Source organism: Danio aesculapii, chromosome 22, assembly GCF_903798145.1.
Source record: "Danio aesculapii chromosome 22, fDanAes4.1, whole genome shotgun sequence".
Taxonomy (NCBI): Eukaryota; Metazoa; Chordata; class Actinopteri; order Cypriniformes; family Danionidae; genus Danio; species Danio aesculapii.
The window spans coordinates 36,446,866-36,469,412 of record NC_079456.1 but is presented as its reverse complement, the minus strand read 5'-3'; the positions used below and the strand labels follow the sequence as shown (position 1 = coordinate 36,469,412).

At 35.6% G+C, this 22,547-nt stretch overlaps 1 protein-coding gene across 2 annotated transcripts in view; it reads left to right on the top strand.

Moving 5' to 3' along the window:
* The window catches only part of tsc22d2 (TSC22 domain family 2), a 43,738-nt gene that overhangs the window by 18,887 nt on the left and 2,304 nt on the right, over nucleotides 1-22,547 (top strand). For both annotated transcript variants that reach the window (XM_056447640.1, XM_056447639.1), the window contains one exon: nucleotides 21,465-21,516. In XM_056447640.1, coding sequence (XP_056303615.1) covers nucleotides 21,465-21,516 — 52 coding nt within the window. The remainder of the gene's footprint in view (nucleotides 1-21,464; nucleotides 21,517-22,547) is intronic.

Sequence of the window (22,547 nt, the reverse complement as noted above, 5' to 3'; positions counted from 1 at the left end):
AGCTGCTGTTCATAGTGTATATAAACAGGATGCAGAACCTGTGTGGAAGCCCGCTAAGCGGTGTACTGAGTGTATGCTTTACTGAACAGATAGGTTGTGGCGACTGACCACTTTCAGCCATGTTTCCTCTGTTGTTGTTGTTTACCGCATCGGCGTCTCCACACACGCTCTTCCTTCTACATCGTTAAACCGCGGAAAGGCACCACATTGTCGCAAGTTTAATGACGTACAAAACGGCGTGCCTCAATAAATCTGATCTGCCTGCTTACATGATTGATCGCATTGTCACATATCTGATTTATTTTACATTTAAAGGAGGCCTGAAACCGATCGCTGAATATCCGAATGCATGCGTTTTTTCGTGTTTACACGGTCATAGAACAGATCTGATCTGTCACAATACAAGCAAAAAATCTGAATTGGGTCACATTTAACTGGCAGTGTAAACGGGGCCTAAAATGTCTTTACCACTTCCAGAGTTAGTCAGAATTGCATTTAATTCAGATTATAAGCACTCATGTTCGAAAAACCACCATTGATCTCCTACTTTACCATATTTTAACCAAATATGTGATTTGTTAAAGGATGTGCTGTGAGAGGTATTTATTTTTTCACTTCATTAGGGTCTGGATCCCTTGTCTTAATCAATATTCAATTGGGAATTAACTTACTTTAGCAATTGTAAAATGGCAAGGCTTTCAAACGAATTTTTATAGATTTATTGAATCAGTTTGACAGGGTGTCCGCAGGGTTTTAAAGAGTCTTAATGTCTTAAATTTCAGAAACAAAATTCTAGGCCTTAAAGTCTTAAATTCGTAGAAATATTGTGTTGTAGGTTTTAAATCGTTCTATACGCTAACTTTAACAATGTTAAACTTGTCATTACAAAAAAATAAATATTAAGTTTATACAACTAGAGTTTTCTTGTTTTGGCACATTAAAATATGTTAAGAAATAACCAAATTTGGGTTTTTCCAATTCTATTGGTCCAACCGCACCATTAACAAAAATCCTTAGTGTTTACCCCGTCAATAAGTCTAAAATCCCATTCATAATGGTCTATAAAGGGTCTTAAAAAGTCTTATATTTGATGAAACCTGCAGAAACCCTGTTTAAGCCACATGTCTCCTATTCAAATCACATTTCTGGAAGTTCCTTTCAATATGACAGCTCTTTGCGCACTCTTTGCGTCATTTTCACGTAGCCCTTACATACTTTTATAAAAACGCTCGTGTTGCCATTTTAATTTAAGGTTTATCTTTGAATATAACAGATTGGAGTGTATGTGGCATTACTGAAATAGTAAAGTGACAGACAGGCAGTTTTACTAGACCAGAGTGACTGACAAAGATAGAAACATCATGAGCTGGTTTGCATTAAATATTTTGTAAATAACGCAAATCTTAAACTGTCTTTGTAGCTTCCAGCTTAGAGCAAGGGTTTTTATTCATTTATTTTAAAGCAATTTGAATGAAAGCAGCAAATAATAACTTGACTTTTAGTAGACTATTTTGAAAAGTGGCAAGATCTGCTGCTGCTTTCAGCAACAAATGTCACGCAAAATTGTATTTAAACTTACAATGGTAGCATTTAAAACTGAAGGAAGCCCATAATCAGTACCTGAGGCGATCATTGTCATAGTAGTGTATGCAAATAGACATTTCACGCATCACCATCACAAATGGTTAAGACAAGACAAAAACTATTAACATAAACTACTGGACAAAAGTCTTGTCTTCTTCAATCCCAGTTGTAAGAGCAACAAATAATAACTTGACTTCTAGTTGACCATTCGGAAAAGTGGCAGAAGGTGGATTTTTCCCATGAATCATTTGTTAAACAAGACATTTGAGCTGCCCATTACATTACAAACCACAGGAGAGGGCAAACTCTCCAGCAGGATAGCGCTCCTTCTCATACTTCAGCCTCCACATCAAAGCTCCTGAAAGCAAAGAAGGTCTAGCTGCTCCAGGATTGGCCAGCCCAGTCACCAGACATGAACATTATTGAGCATGTCTGGGTTAAGATGGAGGAGGCGTTGAAGATGAATCAAAAGACTGTAGATGAACTCTGGGAGTCCTGCAAGAACGCTTTCTTTGCCATTCCAGATGACTTTATTAATCAGTGATTTGAGTCATTGCAGAGATGTATGGAAAAGCAAAGCAAAGTCAGAATTAAATTAAACCTAATTAAATCATTAAAAATCAAGCCATGATCATATTGTATTGTGCTCAAATAAGTGTAATCTAGAGGCCTTTACCTTTCATATAAGGCACTTCTGATACCAAATGATCAGCTAGAAGTCAAGTTATTATTTGCTGCTCCTAAAACTTGGATAGGCGGCAAGACTTCTATCAGGTAGTGTAGTAAAAGGTTTGGACTTGAGTGTAGAAAAGCACACAACATTTAAAATGGAAATGTATACAGTTATGAATGTAAGGTGTATTATAATAATAATATGTAAGCTATAAAATAAATTGCAGATGTTTGAAAAATCGGAAACTTGCATTTGCCTCCGAGATGATTTTGATAAACAGTTTAATATAAACAGTATATTACATTTAAATGAGTAATTTGTAGTTCTGCTATTGTATGATCAAAGTGTCCATTAGAGGTGTGTTTGTGTGTGCTTTATGAAAGTACACAGAGTGCTAGTCTAATTAAACCTCACAGGCACAAATTGACATTTGATTGTGATTGAAAGTGCTGTACTTTTTCCTGAACAAAGGGAGGGTTGAATTGACAGAGCCAAGGGCTTGAAGATCACACAGTGACTCATAACTCTGGTGGGAAGGATGGTATTCATGTCAAAAGCAGATTTTTTTTTTTTTGCTGCATGTTCGCTCCTGTCATCACAGAAGCTCCACTTCTGACACCTGTCAAACTATCGCCTTAAAGGAAATCTGAGGCTTTTGGTGATTGCAGGCTGGTCTGAACGACCGATTTCTTGTGATGTGGCTCTCCGTGTAGCATAACTGAATATATGCAAATTTTCATAAGGTCTTAATTATACTTATAAACCCATAAAGTATTTTTAAAAGCTTCGTTTGTGGTTTGAGTTCCTTTAAGGAAAGCATATTTATTTTTAATACTTTTATTATTTATTATTTACTCAAAAATGAAACTTTAGCTCACTGTTTACTTGTTCCAAACCTGTTTGAGGTTCTTCTGTTGAACACAAAAGAAGATATTTTGAAGAATGCTGAAAAGCTCTATCGACTTCCATAGTATTTGTTTTTCTTACTAAGGAATTCAGTGGTTACAGGTTTACGGCTTTTCTAAAGTCTTCTTTAATGTTCTACTGAAGAAAATAGTCACCTTCATCTTATATGACCTGTGTGTGAGTAAATGAATGGGAAACTTTTATTTTTGGGAGAAATATCCCTCGTCTTTTTGACAGTATTTATGAGACAATCTTCATTGCAGATAAGCAAAGCTAGTGCTACTAGTTTGATTAATTATCCTGCTCTTTTTATCTCCATCCAGATGCTCCAGGGCTTTTAGTTACAGGCGCATTTCCATCACAATGCTTTTGTTTGAGAATATTTGCGTAGCCACTTTTTCTGTGTGAAGTGGACCGTACATGCAGATATGCAGAAATATTTGTTAGGATTGAAACAAATACTGAATGCATCATTGAAATCTGTGGTTGAAGCTGTTTCAAAATGACTATTTGTAAATTACGAAATTAATCGTTTAGCCCTAATCACAACTATGGCTGAGTCAATGTGACCAAAATCACATATCATATAAGTAATCTCATAGCCTGATAATGATCTATATCATGATATAGTACTATATCTGTACATTCAATCAATTAATAGTTTATATATATATATATATATATATATATATATATATATATATATATATATATATATATATATATATATATATATATAAACCACGTAAAAGACAATTTATTTATTTAAAATTTAAAGTATTTACTCAGCAATTTCTCACTTTTTTTAAACTTTGGGGCAAATGTTGGATTAAAAATGTCGACTATATAAAATAAATATGATTAAAATATAAAACACTTTTAAAAAACGAATGATTGCAGGTTCAGCATGAAAAAAAAAGATAAATAAGGCTTCTCAACACCGCGTTTCTGTTGCACGAAACAAAACTGCTGCAACGAGCAGCATACGCCAAGGCTAATACGCAGACACATTAGATTACCTATAGCAGCAGGCCGTTCACTTATGCGTCTTTTCCGCACGCAAGTTCATTGTTTTCAATGGAGACGTGCGCATATTGGGAGCGGTGCGCGCGGCTCGCAAGCGGACCGACACACTTGCGCACACAGTAGAAATTATGTCACGGTGTAGCGGTGAGCGTTGTGTGCGACTTTCAGTGCGATGTAAACAAAAGATATGTTAGACGATTTTAATTACAAATTATTAAAATGATCATGTATGTATGAACGCAGATAATAACAGTTCATTTCAATTCTTGGCTATTATATAGCTTAAATTAACATTAGGCAAATACTATCTTGTATTTATTTATTTATTTTTTTCTCGGGGTTTTCAAGTTTATTTGAGAGGACAGTATAGAGTATTGACAGTAAAGCATGGGGAGCAGAGAGAGGGGAAGATTCGGCATAAGACCACAATATGGAATCGAGCTTGGGTCGCCGTGAGCACCAGAGTGCATGTGTCAACGCACTAACCACTACACCACTGGCGCTGACACTATTTTGTATTTAAACTTTAAAATATAAGCAGTTTTCTTGTGATTTTTCGAAACTAGTCGTGTTTTGAAATTAATAAATGCATAATGTTCATGATAACTGTGAAACCATGATTCAGACTGTATAATCACACAACCAAAACATAACATACGGATGTGTCTGATTGTAGAAGAAGCCTACTTAAGCACTGCTTTTGTTGTGCTCTGAAATACAAAATTTGGATATGTCTGAAAAAAAAGCCACATATTGTACAATGGAGTGATGTTATGTAGTTTCAAAACACAATATATTAACATTTTAATGTAGAAAAAGCCAACATGGGTGTTTTAAGGAGCAAAAATACAACATATGGGCTCTTATATGCTGTTGTGTCATCACTCATATTTTAAGTCATTTCTCTCCAGCCTCTCATTTGGGATGCTTTTCATGAACTGGCCCTCATGACAAACTAATTGACTAGCCCTGATTTATGTGGTCAAACGTTCACTAAAGACCCTCTTACTTTCTGAACCTACAAAGAAGGGCTGCACGATATTGGAAAAATGGCAATATTTAGTTTTTCTGTGATTATATACATTGCGATATGCATATAAATTCTTAATCAGATGGCTTAAATAGCACTAGATTGCATGTGAATCATGTATAAAAAAATAAACAAATTGCAGGCAAGAATAATTACAATAGAAGCAAAAGGAAAAAATCTAAATAAACAGTGCTTTATAGTTTACCCAAAACGTATTCAGGTACAGAAATCGAATTAGGAAATAACAACACTGTATAGTCTTAATTGTATTAATAATTCAGTACAATTATTAGCATTAAAGTTATAAATGTTGTATGTTATTGTGCTATATGCTTTAAACTCTCTTGAAATGCCTTTGAAACACATGCACATGATAACGTTTGGGATTATTTTGGTTATACATTGCAATGACTCCCAAAATCTCGTGTATTCTCAATTGTTGATTAAATATAATCCCAACTCAACATTGCATATCCAGGAGGTGTGACTATTGAAGACACACATTGCAAAATCGATGCTGAATCGATATATTGTGCAACAAATGTAATCCTTAAATGTTATTACACCGGCCTGGCAGGATTTAAACTTTGCCGTCGAAATCATTAAATCATAAGTGTGCTGTCTATTTATTTGCCTACAGTTTGAAAATTCTCTTAGGTGTGACTCTAATAGTTTTGCTGCAGTCAGATCAGAAGCAAAGTAGCTTTTTTTGTATATAGTTTTCATTTGTTTCCTTTCATAACTAATGTACATTTCGTGAGCTTATTTCACAATGTTGCATCAAGAGATCAGAAGACACCCATACGTACACTCCCTATAGATCCTCCTGTCAGAAATCAGGAAAGCTGTCAGAAGTGGACAAAAGAGTCGGATTAAAACGCCAGGTGTAGCCGCTAAAGTGTCGTCTTCATCTACTTGATCTGATTGAGCAAACGCATCTCAATACCAGGTGAAACGGGGCTCTAATCCTGGGCTAGCACACAAAAATGCTGCTCAGTTCACCCAGTTCTTGATTTTATCAGTTTTGGTACATTGTCTTAAATATATTTAGTCAATCATGCCTTTTTGTTTAGTCAATTAAGTTCATGCAATACGTTTTCATTTAATAATATTTCTCTCTCTGTTTTGGTCTTCAGTTTACACTAATAGGCGTTTTTAGGAAACTAAAACGCATCTTTTTAAAAACGCTGTCCACAGTGGATACTAACTGGATTTTTTAGTTATGGTTGCAGTGTTTTCAGCTGTTTAAGTGTGGATGATGGAAAGAATTGGAAACGATAGTGTGGAAACGAAGCATTTTTATACCAATACCTTTTTCAGTTTGATCGTGATTAATGTAGATGAAGCCTAAATGTCTGAGCATTTTATTTAGATTTAGCCAAAGCAAAGACCTTTTTATGTGGTCTGTTGGTTTAATTAATAACACATTTTTTTCCATGTTGTCTATTTGTTAAATTGATAAACGGTTTGGCAACCGCATTCATGACTGCAGGGTTTCCTCTGGGATTTTTTTTTACCTTTTTTACACAGATCTACCAACTACCTGTGGCGTTATTTCAATGACAAATGTTGTGAGCGCAGTATTAGAAGTCGAGATCGCATTTATGTAATAGCCTACGAGCATGTAGATCTTTTTGCTTGCGCGCCGATTTGTTCTGCTCGTGCACAACTTCTTTCACGCCCCCTCAAATATAAGCCGCTTTAAGAGCGCGCAGATCTTCTTGTGAGCTATCAAATAAACGCTGCTGAGGTGCGATTTAGTGCGTTAATGTACAAGTATGTCTCCAACATTTATTAGATTTGCAATATTTATGAATGCCTCCGGTATTAACGCATCCTGAAGTAAAGTAAAACGGCTATACAACGTGTTTGCTGGCCTCACGCACCTGTCACAGTTAGTCAGTCAGCACGTAACCTTAAAGGGTTAAACAAATGACGCACAGCACTACTACAGTTACAGAAAAGTTCGCGCTGTTATAATTCACTTACCTTTTAATACGTTTTGGTGCGATTATCACCCGCTATTAAAAAAAAATTGAATGTTTTGAATGAGAAGCTGTAATGTAGCCGTGGCGGGATGAATCTTGGCGTGGCGCCCCGCCATGGAAGAATGAATAGCGGAAACCATGGACTGTTCACTTTAAACCAAACATTTTTAACTAACGAAGTGATTAATATTGTATTTTTACAAACATTTTAGTCTCATCTTAGATATTTCATGTAAACACAGTAAGAATTATTGATTAATTAATACATTTTTTTTGTCTTAAGTCATTTTGGTGCAGCTTTGGCCCCCCCATGGAGCTTGTCAGTCTAATATGTATAAAAGACAGCTTCACTCTTTTTCTTTCTTTTTCTTTTTCTTTATTGTTTTCTGAATAATTAGAGACATTTGAACTTTTATGACTTTAAAAATATTGTAATCAATGTGAAGTTATCGTATATTTTGCTTAAATTTGCTTAAAAGGGTCAACGTTCATTGATACTTTGTATGGGACGAGATGTTTTGTTTTGGGAAACTGTTCACTTTAAAGATTCTGTTGAAAACCCAAAATATTTCTGTGGAATCACAGCCACTAATAACAAGAGAGAAGCTTATAGGACATTTAATTGTACGAATGTTGGTCAATTAGCCTAAAACGTCTTTGATTTTAGAGAAAAGGAGATTCCTAATTAGGGCTGAACCATATATAGCATTTGAGCATCGATATGGCAATATGTGTATCTGCAATAGTCACATCGCAGGATTAGATTATTTATTAAAGATTAAAAGGTATTATTAAAAAGTTAACTCTTGAAATTATTTATACAATGATGAGCATGTTATTTTACATTTGAGTGTTTAATTTCTGTGCTTGAATACTGTTAGACTCCAAAAAAACCCACATAAAGCACTGTCTATTCATTTATTTTTGCGTGCACTGTATAGAAAGAGTTGCAGTCGATCTCAATGAATGAATTTTTTCCAAATAGAAATATGTTCATATCACAGCAAAGCAAAATATCACAATGTCATATTTTTTCAATATCGTGCAGCTATATTCCTAATTTAGTACAAATGTCCTTAATAATGCAGGCGCTGCTATCAGATGCTCTGATTGAAATGCATCAATTGAATTGGATGTTTTTCCACAAATGTTCTTGTCGACATTATTGACGGGCTAATTGAAGTACATCATGCTCGTTCCAAAAGAGATTGTGTAATAATGAGATATTTTGAACTAGCTTCCTTAGTTTTTGCCAGAAGTCAAACAAGCAGCTGCTTAACTCAAACTCACATGTATTAGCATCTAAAAATAGCCCGACTCCCTTAAAATGAAGGAACTTTGAACTGCGTTCTGTAGTCAGTATTGAAATATCCTGCAAATCGGCAACATTCTCAGTTGGTGCACTTAAAAATGATGTTTGCTGTTGGTTCACAGTATTTATTTTAAATGAGCTGAAACCACACAATCCTTTGGGTTTTCTGGGGACAACTCAATTATGTTGAGTTCACTTACATTTGTAAAATCTAATATGTTACCCTAATTCCTTCATGTTGTCCCAACACAAATCGATTGTGTGGACCCCAGCATATTTTACAGTGTATAAAGAGGGGGCCTATATGTAAACAAGCAGCTAAATACGCTCACCGGCCACTTTATTAGGTACACCTTACTAGTACTGGGTTGGACCCCCTTTTGCCTTCACAACTGCCTTAATCCTTCATGGCATAGATTCAGCAAGATACTGGAAGTATTCCTCAGAGATTTTGCTCCATATTGACATGATAGCATCATGCAGTCGCTGCAGATTTGTCGGCTGCACATCCATGATGCCAATCTCCCGTTCCACCACATCCCAAAGGTGCTCTATTGGATTGAGCTCGGGTGACTGTGGAGGCCATTTGAGTACAGTGAACTCATTGTCATGTTCAGGAAACCAGTCTGAGATGATTGGTGCTTTATGACATGTTGACACGATGCTCAGTTGGTACTAATGGACCCAAAGTGTGCCAAGAAAATCTCCCCCACACCATTACACCACCACCTCCAGCCTGAACCACTGATACAAGGCAGGATGGATCCATGCTTTCATGTTGTTGTTGAGGCCAAATTCTGACCTGACCATCCGAATGTGGCAGCAGAAATGGAGCCTCATCAGACCAGGCAACGTTTCTCCAATCTTCTATTGTCCAGTTTTGGTGAGCCTGTGTGAATTGTAGCCTCAGTTTCCTGTTCTTAGCTGACAGGAGCGGCACCCGGTGTGGTCTTCTGCTGCTGTAGCCCATCCGCCTCAAGGTTGGACGTGTTGTGTGTTCAGAGATGCTCTTCTGCAGACCTCGGTTGTAACGAGTGCTTATTTGAGTTACTGTTGCCTTTCTATCAGCTGGAACCAGTCTGGCCATTCTCCTCTGACCTCTGGCATCAACAAGGCATTTGCGCCCACAGAACTGCCGCTCACTGGATATTTCCTCTTTGTCGGACCATTCTCTGTAAACCCTAGAGATGGTTGTGTGTGAAAATCTCAGTAGATCAGCAGTTTCTGAAATACTCAGATCAGCCCGTCTGGCACCAACAACCAGGCCACGTTCAAAGTCTCTTAAATCCCCTTTCTTCCCCATTCTGATGCTCGGTTTGAACTGCAGCAGATCGTCTCAACCATGCCTATGCCTACAATGTACCTAATAAAGTGGCCGGTGAGCGTATACTTTACTGCTAATTATTTTAATCCAGTTTAATCAACATGGAAACTCGTATCTCTGTGGAGCATGTTTAATGTGGATGACTAGTCAGGACCAAAGTCAAAACAGTATTTTCTCAGAAGTTTGAGTCAACCCTTTTATAGGAATTGAGGATTTATTTTCACATTAAGACACTTGCAACTTGACTTTTTCCATTTGCATGTGGGTTGTTCAATTATTCAATATTAGATTGATCCATTAAAAAGGGGCTCATCAGTTTTTCATTCTGGTTTTCTCTGTCAAACAGTGAATTCCTGCAGATTTAAGCTTTTTATCTAAGCCGAACAGCAGGAGGCGCCTGTCGGAGTGGTGTGGATGGAGGTGATCCGCATGAATCACAAGGCCCACATGACTCCCGCCAGCGCTAGGAGGTCATTCATTCTGGGCCAGCTGTGAGCAGCCCAAAAAAACCTTATGTAACAGCTCAACAAATTAATTAGCGGCGTCTCTCAAGACTCCGGACTTGTTTACTGCATTCGAGTGTTGAGGATGGATCACTCATGACTCTGATTTGGAGCTGAAAGAATTACGTGAACTCAACATGCCTTCGGGGACATCTGAGGGAAGAGACCCTCTGAATGACCATCACTGTCGGCATCTCAGTTCATCTCATGGGCCGTTATTATTTTTATGGTTTAAGTCTAAATATACTCGGCAGTTAAGTTGCATTAATGGCAGCATCTCATGCATGGAGTTATTGTAATTTTTCTGTGTTTTTGATAGGTGCATTGCAGGTATTCAGTAACTACTTTTGTTTTGCTTTTTTACCCACAAACTAACTTAAGACACAACTGGACATGATAAAAGGAAAACCAATTGAATTAAATAATTAAACCAAATCAAAACTTGATGTTTAGGGGATTCATGGTTGGAGGAGTACATTATTCTCAGTGTGGCTTATTAAAGGGTTGCATGTTTGTAAAATGTTCTGGTTGATCTTTCCAGAAAATATTTAATTATTTATTTTATCAAAGCCAAACTAAGGATACGAAGCCAAAGTGGCCGTTTGGGTGGCAATGGTGATTTTACTCTACAAGAATTCTTCTTCTTGCTATTAACGTTATAAGGCCAAGGCATTTTCTTTGTCTTTAGTTATGTGCATGTCCTCATTTGGGACTCTATACAAAGCCACAGGCCATAACAGCCTTAAATGCGGAGTTTAAAATCTCAAATATTGTGTTTGACATGCAGTTTGACATGCATGGCATTCTTAAAGGTGCTGTATGCACGTTTTTGACTCTTCTGAAGCATAAAAATACCATAATAGGTTTGCAGATATTTAAGAAACATGCTCAGTGAACATTCTTGTTTATCTGAAGTCAGATATTCTATATATTAAAAAATGTGCGTTACGCGCCGGAACGGCTGTCTTTGTTTTGGATTGGGCGGTGCGGCTAGAGGAGAGATGAGACTCAACCCTTCCTGCATGTTTAGGTTAATATTGACCGAGTGATTTAAAAAAAATAATAAATTTAAGTTAATTAAATTATTAGTGGGGACATTTCATTAGTTAGTCCTCCTTCGCGTCCCCTCCGTCCATGCTAAATCTACGCCCTGCTTTTTAGCAAGACGCTCCTCATATAGCCGCATTTGGTGCATTTTTAGGTGCTGGTTGTTGTATTTCCTCTGCGACGGCTCTTACAAATGACCTGTTTTTGTTCGGTGTCTGTGACTTTGAAACCAAAACATTCCCATATTATTGACGTGCTGTTTTTCTTTGATATGAATTAGTCTGCGCTTTCCTGTTTGTTTGTTTTCTTTGTGGGCGTTCAGCATAGTTTAGTTGCACAATTCTGATCGAGCAGAACCAAATGTGCTCACTTAATTGTCTAGAAAGACTGTCACACAGAGACTACTCGCACACAGATGGCAGTCATGCATTTGCTCTGAGCGGGGAAGTTAAACAATATATATTTCATATCGCAGCCTCTTGCGATTTGCTAATCACGACATTTCAAATTGCGATTCGAATTCGATTAATCGCACAGCCCTACTCATTAGGGCATATGGCATATTGGGTAATATGGCAAAAATGCAATCTCGATAATTATTTTCCAAATTGACTGATAATGATATATATTTCCATATAAGTTGGTAATGCTTCCAGATTTAAGAGTACCCCAACAATGACTGAAGACACGTAAATTAGAGGGTTTATTAAACGGCATAACATATTCGGCCGATACATTTTCAGTGGCCGTCAATTCAGTACATCTCTAATATCAACACACTTTTGAAATCCTATTGTTGCACATTTATGCTGTGTGATTGGCTCTTAGATTAATATAGAGTTTAAAAAAAGTCCAGGGCTTTTCATTGTTATTGACTAAATTTTATTGTGATTCGATATTATATCATTTATCAGCCCAGCCCTATGCTTCATTCACATTTGCATCGACTTTGTAGCTGCCTATCGCTCTGGGTGGCAATTAAAACCACTATTGGGCGTTCCCACCTTGAGGTTGCTTGGGTAATGATTATGGTGATATTCAGAGAGAGCCAATGAGTTTACGTGCCACTGAAATAAAACATTGTTCAAAGAAAACATACAAATGGAATCAGTACATAAAACGCTTATTTACAAAGATGATCAAGAAAAAATGGTGTTCTCTGTTATTGTGGCTATTTACAACCAGCCTCTGCGAGAGCTGAGGGAGGATCACGTGAGCTCTACTGGTGGTTCTATTGGCTGTCGCTCAAAGTCGCTCTGCATTTGCATAAATTTAAAGGATTCTCAACTTTGTCGCGTTGTTTGACACACCCACCTCGTCGCTAACTGTCGATGACGCTTGCGTAGACGGAGGTTCTCGGAAGTTGCTTGCTCTTCGTTGAAATGAACGTCGCGTGACACTTTGCTGCTGCGAGTCACTGGTAGTGTGAACGAGACTTTAGTTGGTCATTTTTAAGGCTGTATATGTTAACCAATTTCCTTTTCTATTTGGTATTCTATACAGTATCTATTTCAATTTGATTCAGTATTGATTAGTTAACATTAATAATTGTAAATTGTTACATTTTTGGCTCGTATTTTCATTTTCTGTTATGATTATAGAGCATCAGAGCTCATTAATATTCATGACCCTTCCAAATATGGTCAAAATGGACTTTTAATTCTTGTGGTAAATCCTCTGTTTTTAATTGAGCATATAAACCTGTTTCTGGAGAATTTTTAGACTTGGCTAAGCCACGAAACGACTATGTAGATAATCAGAAAACAATTTAACTCATTAAATCAATTCACTGTATGGCACCTTTAAGTCAGACTTGTTCATTTAAAATGATCGTTCACCAGAAAATGTCCTCACCCTTAGGTGGTTCCAAGTTTTTATGAGTTAATTTCTTCTGTTGAACACTAAAGTGCAACTAGAAACTAGTAGCGGTTGCCAAACACATAAAGGAAAATAACAACATGGAAGCCAATAACTACCGGTTTCCAAATTTCTTCAGAATATCCCCGACAGAAGAAACTGTAAACAGGTTAGGGTCTAGAAATATCTCTACGTGTACCTGAGCACACATAAAACCTTTGTTTGCATTACTAATTTCACAGTGTTTTCCCCAGAACTGAGTTTCCATCTGTCTAGTCACTCATACTGTAAGGAGGAAGTTACAGCTGAAATCGACTGAAGTGGGTTTTTTTGTGTGTGTGTTTGTCACGATGCAACATGTAGATATATTTGACGTCATACACAAACCATACTGTGCAGAACAGGTTACCGTGAATGAGCTAATAAGATGATATCGCTGTGTCAACCAATGTCAAAAGAGCTACCTGACACAATAATCCACAGCTATTCTACTGTATGTTCTTTCATACGAACCCTCCAATCATTTTACAGCCTTATGAATTCAACATTGAGAAACTAAATGTGTGGTACAGGAGTAGTTGAAAATGACATTTGTTTAATACGTTTCAAAGGCAGTGGCTCTATATAATCCAACCTTTTCCAATATTTTGGCTTTATTTCATGGCATGCTTTGGTTAATCTTGATTTATCCCCAATGTTATTGTAAGATTAGAGTCCAACTTCCAAGTTAAGACGCTGCATTTTTGGCAAGAACTACCACAAAATCAGTTGGTTTTGGTCAAGATTTTTTAATGCGATTACTTTCCTAGCAAGTCATTTTGGATGTGGTGGAAAAATGTGGTCCACAGAATCGTGCATCCAGAGATTTAGTTCCAAAAGGTCACATTTGGTGAACCACTGAATTCTTGATGGTTTGTACAGCTATAAAAATTAAGAGACCACTTGGTTTCTCTAAATATACCAGATTTATGTAACATGTTTATATTTCGTAAAGATCTGGCGACATTTCTTCCAATTTTCAAGTAAAAATATAGTCATTGACCCTTCGCTAAGCCCCACCCTTATAACTTTCTGTTGTTACGCCTGTCAAGCTTTCGTGCCTGGCACGTCTATTACAGTATATATGCGGCGGTGTCAGACATTTTTGGTGAACAGGTGAGATATTTGAGAAAGCCAGACAAAAAAAGGACTGCAGTATGCATTACAGGGGTATATTCACGACATATGCAACTGATTAGAAGATAATTCAACCAAACCTGAAGCTAAAGCCTTGCCGCCTCATACGCTGACCGTTCAAAAGCTTAGTTCATGCACAGCAGGAGAGGTGAAATGTAAAATTAATCTAATAATAACAAATTAAACCTTATTTCTCCTTTTTTAGCCAAAAAGCCTGATATATTAATTGTTGTGCAATGAAATATAGCATGGACAGTGCTTCTATATAATTGATTCATAAAATGAACAGCCAAAAAAGGATGAAACTGATAGATTTGTGCTGAATATTAGCATCATTGACCCATAACAATGTACAATACCTTAAACGTTCTGTGTGCTTTTTATAGCATTTCTGTTTTAATTCGCAGTTAAGTGGAAACAGTTAATTGAAATGCAAGTCAATGTGTAAATAGCAGAAGTGAACAAATAGATTTTTCCTACCAGCAAATATTAATCAGACACCAAATATAAAAGCAGACACTAACCCCATATAATGCCGTCACCAATGACTAAATCTCACGTAACACGTAACTTAAAAATACAAATACTTTTAAATTACAAATTGAGAGAAACTGAGAATTTCCAAGTGTCCGAATTTCGTCCGTATGCGTGTAGTTATTTGGTTTTTAAGTGGACTAGCATGCGACATTCTCTGTGCAGTCGGTCTGCTTTACAACAAGCAGGTGTTGAAACCCATTTACAGCAGTGGACACTAGAAACATCATCGTCCATTTGGGGTTAATTGCTGCTTTCACACCTCTTTATTTTGTTGACCTGGTCTTTTTTAAGTGGTTCCTATACTGACATGAGCTCATGAATGCAGAAGTGTTGTCAATAGTTATGTTTTCATTCATATATGCTTATTGAATTTGTGCGAACCTTGAACTTCGCATAATACATTTGCGAATAAAACACTGTTTACATTCATTAAGTTAAAGAGAACATAATTATCACTTCCGAAAAAAAACTGACGCCAAATATCAAAAAGTAAATGTAATTTGCCGCAGTAGGAGACAACACTGTGTGCCTTTTTTCTTATATATTATATTACTTAAGAAGACGAGAAACAATGAATGTGCGGTGACTTTGAGGCGAGAGAGATGCTCATTGGGAGCACAGATGCTCAAGAAAGTTTTGGAGTTAATAATTATGGAATAATAATAATAATTAGGGGTGTAACGAATCACAAATCTCATGGTTCAGATCACATGATGGTTTTTTAGTTATGGATCGGACCATTTTTTGGATCTAAAAATGAGAGGAGACAAATGTAATTTGCATACCATTTATTACAAAAACAATACTGCAAGAAACTTTTGGTTTTAACAAACAGAACTTAGAGCCTGTAATTTTATTAACAATAAAATGAGGAAATAATCAGATGAATAAAAATATATAGTAAATACATTTGAATAAAAATAAATGGTAAAATATTGAGTACTGTGAAAAATTCTGTTACTACTACTACTGCTGCTGATAACACTAAATGTAGAAATCTAATATCATAATTTGCACAACCCATATTTATTTTTTTAGTCTCATTTTCAATAAATGATTCAGTTATTCACTCATAAACTTCATGTTTCGATGCTAGATGATCATTACTGAAGAATTATTCAGTGGTATATTTTTGATGGCTGGTTGTCTGGTTAAAAAGTGCTGCCTACAACTTTCATTTTTGAGCATTAAGCTCAATGCAAATGATGGTGATTTTAGTCTTTGCCATAAACATCAGTGATTATATTTAAACTATAAACTCTTATCCCAGTACTTCTGTGTTATTGGACTGTTTGTAAACTAAAGACTGAATCTCTTGATTTTTGCGTTTTCAGATTTGAATACAACGATTCAAAGGATTAATAAACATGCAAATCACCATCATTTCTGATTTGTTGCGTGGGTGTTGAGATCTCAATCTTTTAATGATTAATCGTTAAGCTTACACTGAACGCATTAATGCAGACTAAACAATTAGTAACAGAAAACACCTTTAATAACCTAAGAAACCCACCACATCCCCAATAACCCACCACAACTTCTTCCGTCATCATTATATTTTACAAGAAAGCCTAAATGCTCTCATACATGTGATTTGAATGACGCGAGATGCAATCTCTCTGTGATTGTTACAAATTTAGTAAAGCAAAAAAAAGCATTAATCCACAGGTCACGCGTGTTCACACAGGTCACACACAAGCTGGAATTTAGTCAGTAAACGTGTTTCAATCATAGTCTATGCACATATTTTCTTATCCAGTAATCATTTATCCGACTCATTTGTGCGCATAGTCAGATTTTAAAAATGTTTGCACATCTAATTGTTTCCATTTTTATTGAATTTTTCCAAAATGTGCATTAAATAATGAATGGAAACACTTCAAAAACAAAATTGTTGGCCTTAAAAAGTCTTAAATTCACTGAAATATTGTGTTGAATGTCTTTAAAATTGTAATTTTCCTCTGTCCAAGTAAAGCTACGCAATCGGACCGACATCCATCCAATCACCAACAATCCATCTTAATAAAATCAGGGAAAGAAACCTAAAAACAATTACACCGTTCCTCATGATAATAACAGAGCGATATATCCTTTTACGTTATCTTTAATTCATACAAATCTATTTACAGAAGGGGGAGTAGACTTAATATTCATAAATAGGCATCAAACTTAAGTTTTTATAACAGGAACGCATTAGGTTGAAGTTATACTCAATCAGTTTGGACCAAAAGCCAACAAATAAATATGTTTTTTGATTATTTATGTAATTGCCTTCACAATAAATATACTTTAAACAATGTTAAAAGTGCCATTTTAAAAATAGTAATAAATATTATGTTGAATATAGTGTATACAACTAGAATTTTCTTGTTTTGACGTATTAAAGTATGTCGCTTAGAAATAATTGCGTTATTTACATTACACAACCAGGACATTAGAAATAATCATTAGTGTTTAGCCCTGTATAAGTAAAAACTTCATTCATAATGGTCTTAAAAGGGTCTTAAGTCTGACCTAGTGAAACCTGCAGAAACCCTGATAGCTTGTTAATATATTCATGAAATGAGCATTTACAGGTGAATAGTTCTGATCGCCAGCTATTTAGTGTACCATTCTTGTAGGCTAAGTCACAAGCACAACATTACTGGATGGAGCTTGTTGGGTTTAGTTATGCAGATTGTGAAATGTAAAGCGCTTTGATGCGGTTCGGGACACTCCTGCATTCTGCGGCGCGTGTCAGTTTGCATGTACAGGTCTGTCTGACGTGCTTTCTCGAATCCCCCGAGCGAGGATGGAAAGTTACTGTCTTGAGGTCGCTCAGAATTAGACCCAGAAAATGCAAATATTCCAAGAAAGTCTTCAGCTGGATTTATTTATGACCACTGTCTTCATACCCGGAGTTAAATTGGAGAGTGCTGACTAGCAGAATCATCCGCATATTTGTGTTATATTCAATTTAGTGTTTTTGTTGTCGTAGTTATATAACAGTATTTTTATATTTAATGAATGTGGTTTGTTTTCACCAAATATAAATAGATGTCAGGTTGGTGCACGTTCACGTCATGCATAGATTAACTTGGAAACAGCCTATTTAAATGAGCTGTGTGTCGTTAAGGTTTAGGCATGGAAAACTCATGGTTATGTGCAATTTAAGTTCATTAAACTCAATGCAAGTAGGATAGAGATCAATTATAGGCTAAACTGTTGAACAAGCCTGGCTATTACTAAAATATTTAAGTATTTATACTGTTATAAGTGTTCACTTTTATATAGAAAAGTCAGCTGTATGATTTATCTATGATATAAATTCATTAAACTCTCTTTTTTAATTAGCAAATACACGCAAGATGGTGAGTAGTTATATACTAAACTCTTGAATTAGTCTATTATAGAAATGTTAGTATTTAGTATATTTATTTACATGTAAATTTATTAAATTATTCATATTTGTTAATGTAAATGTAAACAGTTTACATTTTAGTATGAATTTAGATTATAATCACGCATTTGTAAGTGTTTAACAAGCATTATTCATTATTAGTTCATGTTAGTAAATACATTAACCAACAATAACTAATTAAACCTTATTGTAAAGCTTGACCCGTTAAATTCAGATATAAGTTAGCAAACCTATGCAGGAACGGTGTATTTTCTAAACTATTTCTCCTCTAAGACGTGCTATCTTTGTATGAAAACTCGTCTGTGTGGTTTATATGTGATATTAATCCACAAAACTGAGTTATCAATGAGGAAACTTCAGCTGAATCGAGTGAGAGAGAGTTCAGTCACAAGATGAAGTGTTGAAGACGCTGCTGACTGTGTTGCGCATGCGCGATATCGCTCATAAAATACAGCCGCGTGTAGAGCTTGCTGATGTGTGGCCCCGCCCCTCGCTTTACGTCTCTTGACACACGCACACACACACACACACACACACACACACACACACGCCTCCCAGCCAGAGCAGATTCCTTAAATCCTGAAGAGCCTTTCATACAAACACACTTCTGTTTCTGAGACTCAGACCTAGCCAACATGCGCTGCCACATGAGTTACTGTCTACCATACTCTCCCGGATCCTCGCCTACATATTCAGGGAGATTAGTGGCGTACAGAGCACGATGCAGGTAAATGTTGAGATTTATCTATGGTATACACACAACAGAGACGCGATTTGTTTTCTGTGAGAGACCCGGCTTTCTCTTGGCTCATGTGCGCTGTGCTTTTGGTGGCTTTCTGCAGAAAGAAGCGTCTTGTGTTTTTGTTTATGCATTGGCTAGTTAACTTGCATATGTCGGTTATAAGAGCATATATGTGAGAATCGTGTGTTTATTATGCGATATTAAGCTTTGTTTTGAAGAGTGAGGCGAGGGGAACAGCTGTGTCACGTACGCAGCGTCCCTATAGCGCGGTGTTGAATATGTTAATATAAATACAGCGAAAACTTAAATAATAAAAATATACGTCCGTACTAATGCAGTTTATTGAGGTGAATTGTTTTTATATTCGCACATGACAACTTGTGACGTTCTTCATATTGTTTACCATGGTATTTTGAATATTCGGTCTGAAATCAGATGTAAAAATGACTTAAAAACAACGTCAGCGCGGTTTATTTGACTGAACAATGGTGTGCTTTGGTAGTTTCTAATATGATTTTATTTGGAAATTAGCATAATACTTCTCTGAAATGATATTATTAATGAGAAAGTCCGAATGTGTGAATATATAAAATTAACTTTACCTCAGTAAACACTCGCATGGCAGATTCATAACGAGCAACGTAATAATCCATTATTAACGGTTTTTAACGTACAAGCTGGATTCAGTTTGAAAATCGAGGCGCGAAACTGAGTTCGTTGTGTCGAAATTTATCTTATTATTAAATTACTGTACAAGTTGTTTGTAAGCCGTAAAGTGTTTACAATATTACAATACAATATATACGATATAATATTTTACGATACAATATTATGTAAATCTGAGTCACGTGTTTGATGAAACATGAGTGAATGGAGGATAATGCGCTTTTTTTCCATCAGTCTTTGTTTTATTAAATGTTCATGTCATAACCAACATGATTTTATATGTATTTATAGCATATATGGTCAGTTGACAGCACTGTTAAACGCCAGAAAAAAAGGAATTTAGGCTTTATGTTGACAAAATGAGCGGAGAAATACCAAGACAGCGTTGTGTGTGAACGAACAATAATAATAGTGAAGAATTAAGCAGTATCTATCTATCTATCTATCTATCTATCTATCTATCTATCTATCTATCTATCTATCTATCTATCTATCTATCTATCTATCTATCTATCTATCTATCTATCTATCTAATAATCTATCTATCGATCTACCTACCTACCTCCCCTCCCTCCCTCCCTCTGTTTGTTTGTTTGTTTCTTAATAATGGCTATACAACCATTAGCATATATTACTTTACATATATTTAGTCAAATATAGTAAAAGAACAAGATTGCTAATCTTTAAACTCTAGTAATAATAATTAGCAAATCTGCTGGTCTATTTCATCTATTCTACCTGCAGAACTGGGATATTTATGTTCAAATTCTGAATTTATTTCTCTTGACAGATTGTTTATTTCCTAATAATGGCAGCAGCAGCATGTAGTACTAGTCTTCTTACTGTTGTACACTTGCTTACTGTGCTTACTTGAGTTAAATATGGTAAATGACAGCGTTATTAATCATTAAACTCCAGTAATAATAATTAGCAAATCTGCTGGTCTATTTAATCGATTCTACTTGCAGATCTGGGTTATTTATGCACAGATTTTGAATTTATTTATCTGTTCATACTGTTTACAGGTTGTTTATTGGTTTGTTTCTTAATAATGGCAGCAGCAGCATATAATACTTCTTGGTTTAGTATACAATGTAAAGAATTATATGATCAATTAGTCATGACAGCAAAGGTTTTAGTTGATTAGTAACTTATTAAACTAATGTAATCATGTTCTAACTTTAATTTATAAGTTACACAAGCTGTTTTCAGTTCAATGGACTCCCAGAATTAACTTGATAAGTGTCAATATTGAAGACAACCAGGATTTTTTACAGTATACTTCAGTCAGATATGGTAAATGACACTATTGTTAATCGTTAAACTCCAATAATAATGATGAGCAAATCTGCTGGTTGATATACTGTCTTTTACCTGCAGATCTGGGTTATTTCTGCACACATTTCTGAATTGATTTCCCTGTTCGTACGGCTGACAGGATGTTTTGAAAGTGAAATATGCACGTCTGATTTCTATCATGTTTTGGAACACATGTCAGATTTTATTGGATACGTGCTGATAAGCAAACAAGGAAGTGTCATGTGTATTTTTACCATTGTATTGCACATGAATTTGGCAGTTCATTCGAAGTGTGATTGAACCGATATGATGTAAGAAGCCTGACAGGACTTGCATATTCCCTAGAAAAAAGACGGCTAATGCAAACTCGTCTCTCTTTGTTTTCTTTCTGCAGTGCCTCTGGTGCCAGTGTTGTGGCCATTGATAACAAAATAGAGCAAGCTATGGTGAGTATGCTAATTCAGTTTAATTCATTTCTGATTTAAGATGTTTTAGAGAATAAAGAAATGCATTTTCAGCCCTTTTAAGCTATATGTAGCTTGCTGTTTCTTAAATGTTTAATTTTACTAGCTTGCGTTTGAGTGTATTGGTCAAATCGAAGCCATGTAGTGTGATAGAATTGCGAAAAATACCTTGAGGAAATTATGCTACACCATTTTTTATGATTAAAGCAGGTCGAATATCTTTCATTTAGATTGAGTGTAAATCGTCGAATTGGACATTCTAGGTTGACACATTCATATTTATTAAATAATGAAGAATCACCTAATTGTAATAACTGCCAGAGTGCTCTCACCATCAAACATATTTTGCTGGAATGTTTAGACAAAATGTTTATAAGGAGAGCACTTTGATAGACATGTTTAAAAAGGTACCACCAGGAAGAGTTTTACATTTTTTATCAAAAATAGAACTGAAAAACCATATTTAACTTTGACATTTTTTTTTTGTAAATTTTATCTATTTATATTTTATATATTTGTCTAAGTAATTTATTTATTTATTTTATTATTATTATTTTTTTAATATACTAATTTATTTTTATCATGTAATAGTTTAATGTATATCCATTTGGCCACGAAATAGCCATAAGTTGCTGATGTGGCAATAAATATGTAATAAATAAATAAATAAATTGAGTGTAAATCCTGTATAAAAATAATAAACAAACTGCAAGCACGAATAATAACAGTAGAGCAAAGAAAGACGTAAAATAAACAGCGGAGAGAGTCAATCAGGATTTAGATACAGAAATAGAATAATGAAATGTCAAATATAACTGTACCGTCTTCATTGTTTTAATAATTCAGTCAATTTATTCTGCATTAAAGTTACAAATATTGTACTTTATTGTGCCTGAATGCTTTAAACTCCTGAAATGCCTTTAAAACACAGGTGAACACGGCTAAAACGAGACGAAAGACCGTGTAAACCAGTGTTTCCCAACCCTGTTCCTGAAGGCACACCAACAGTCCAC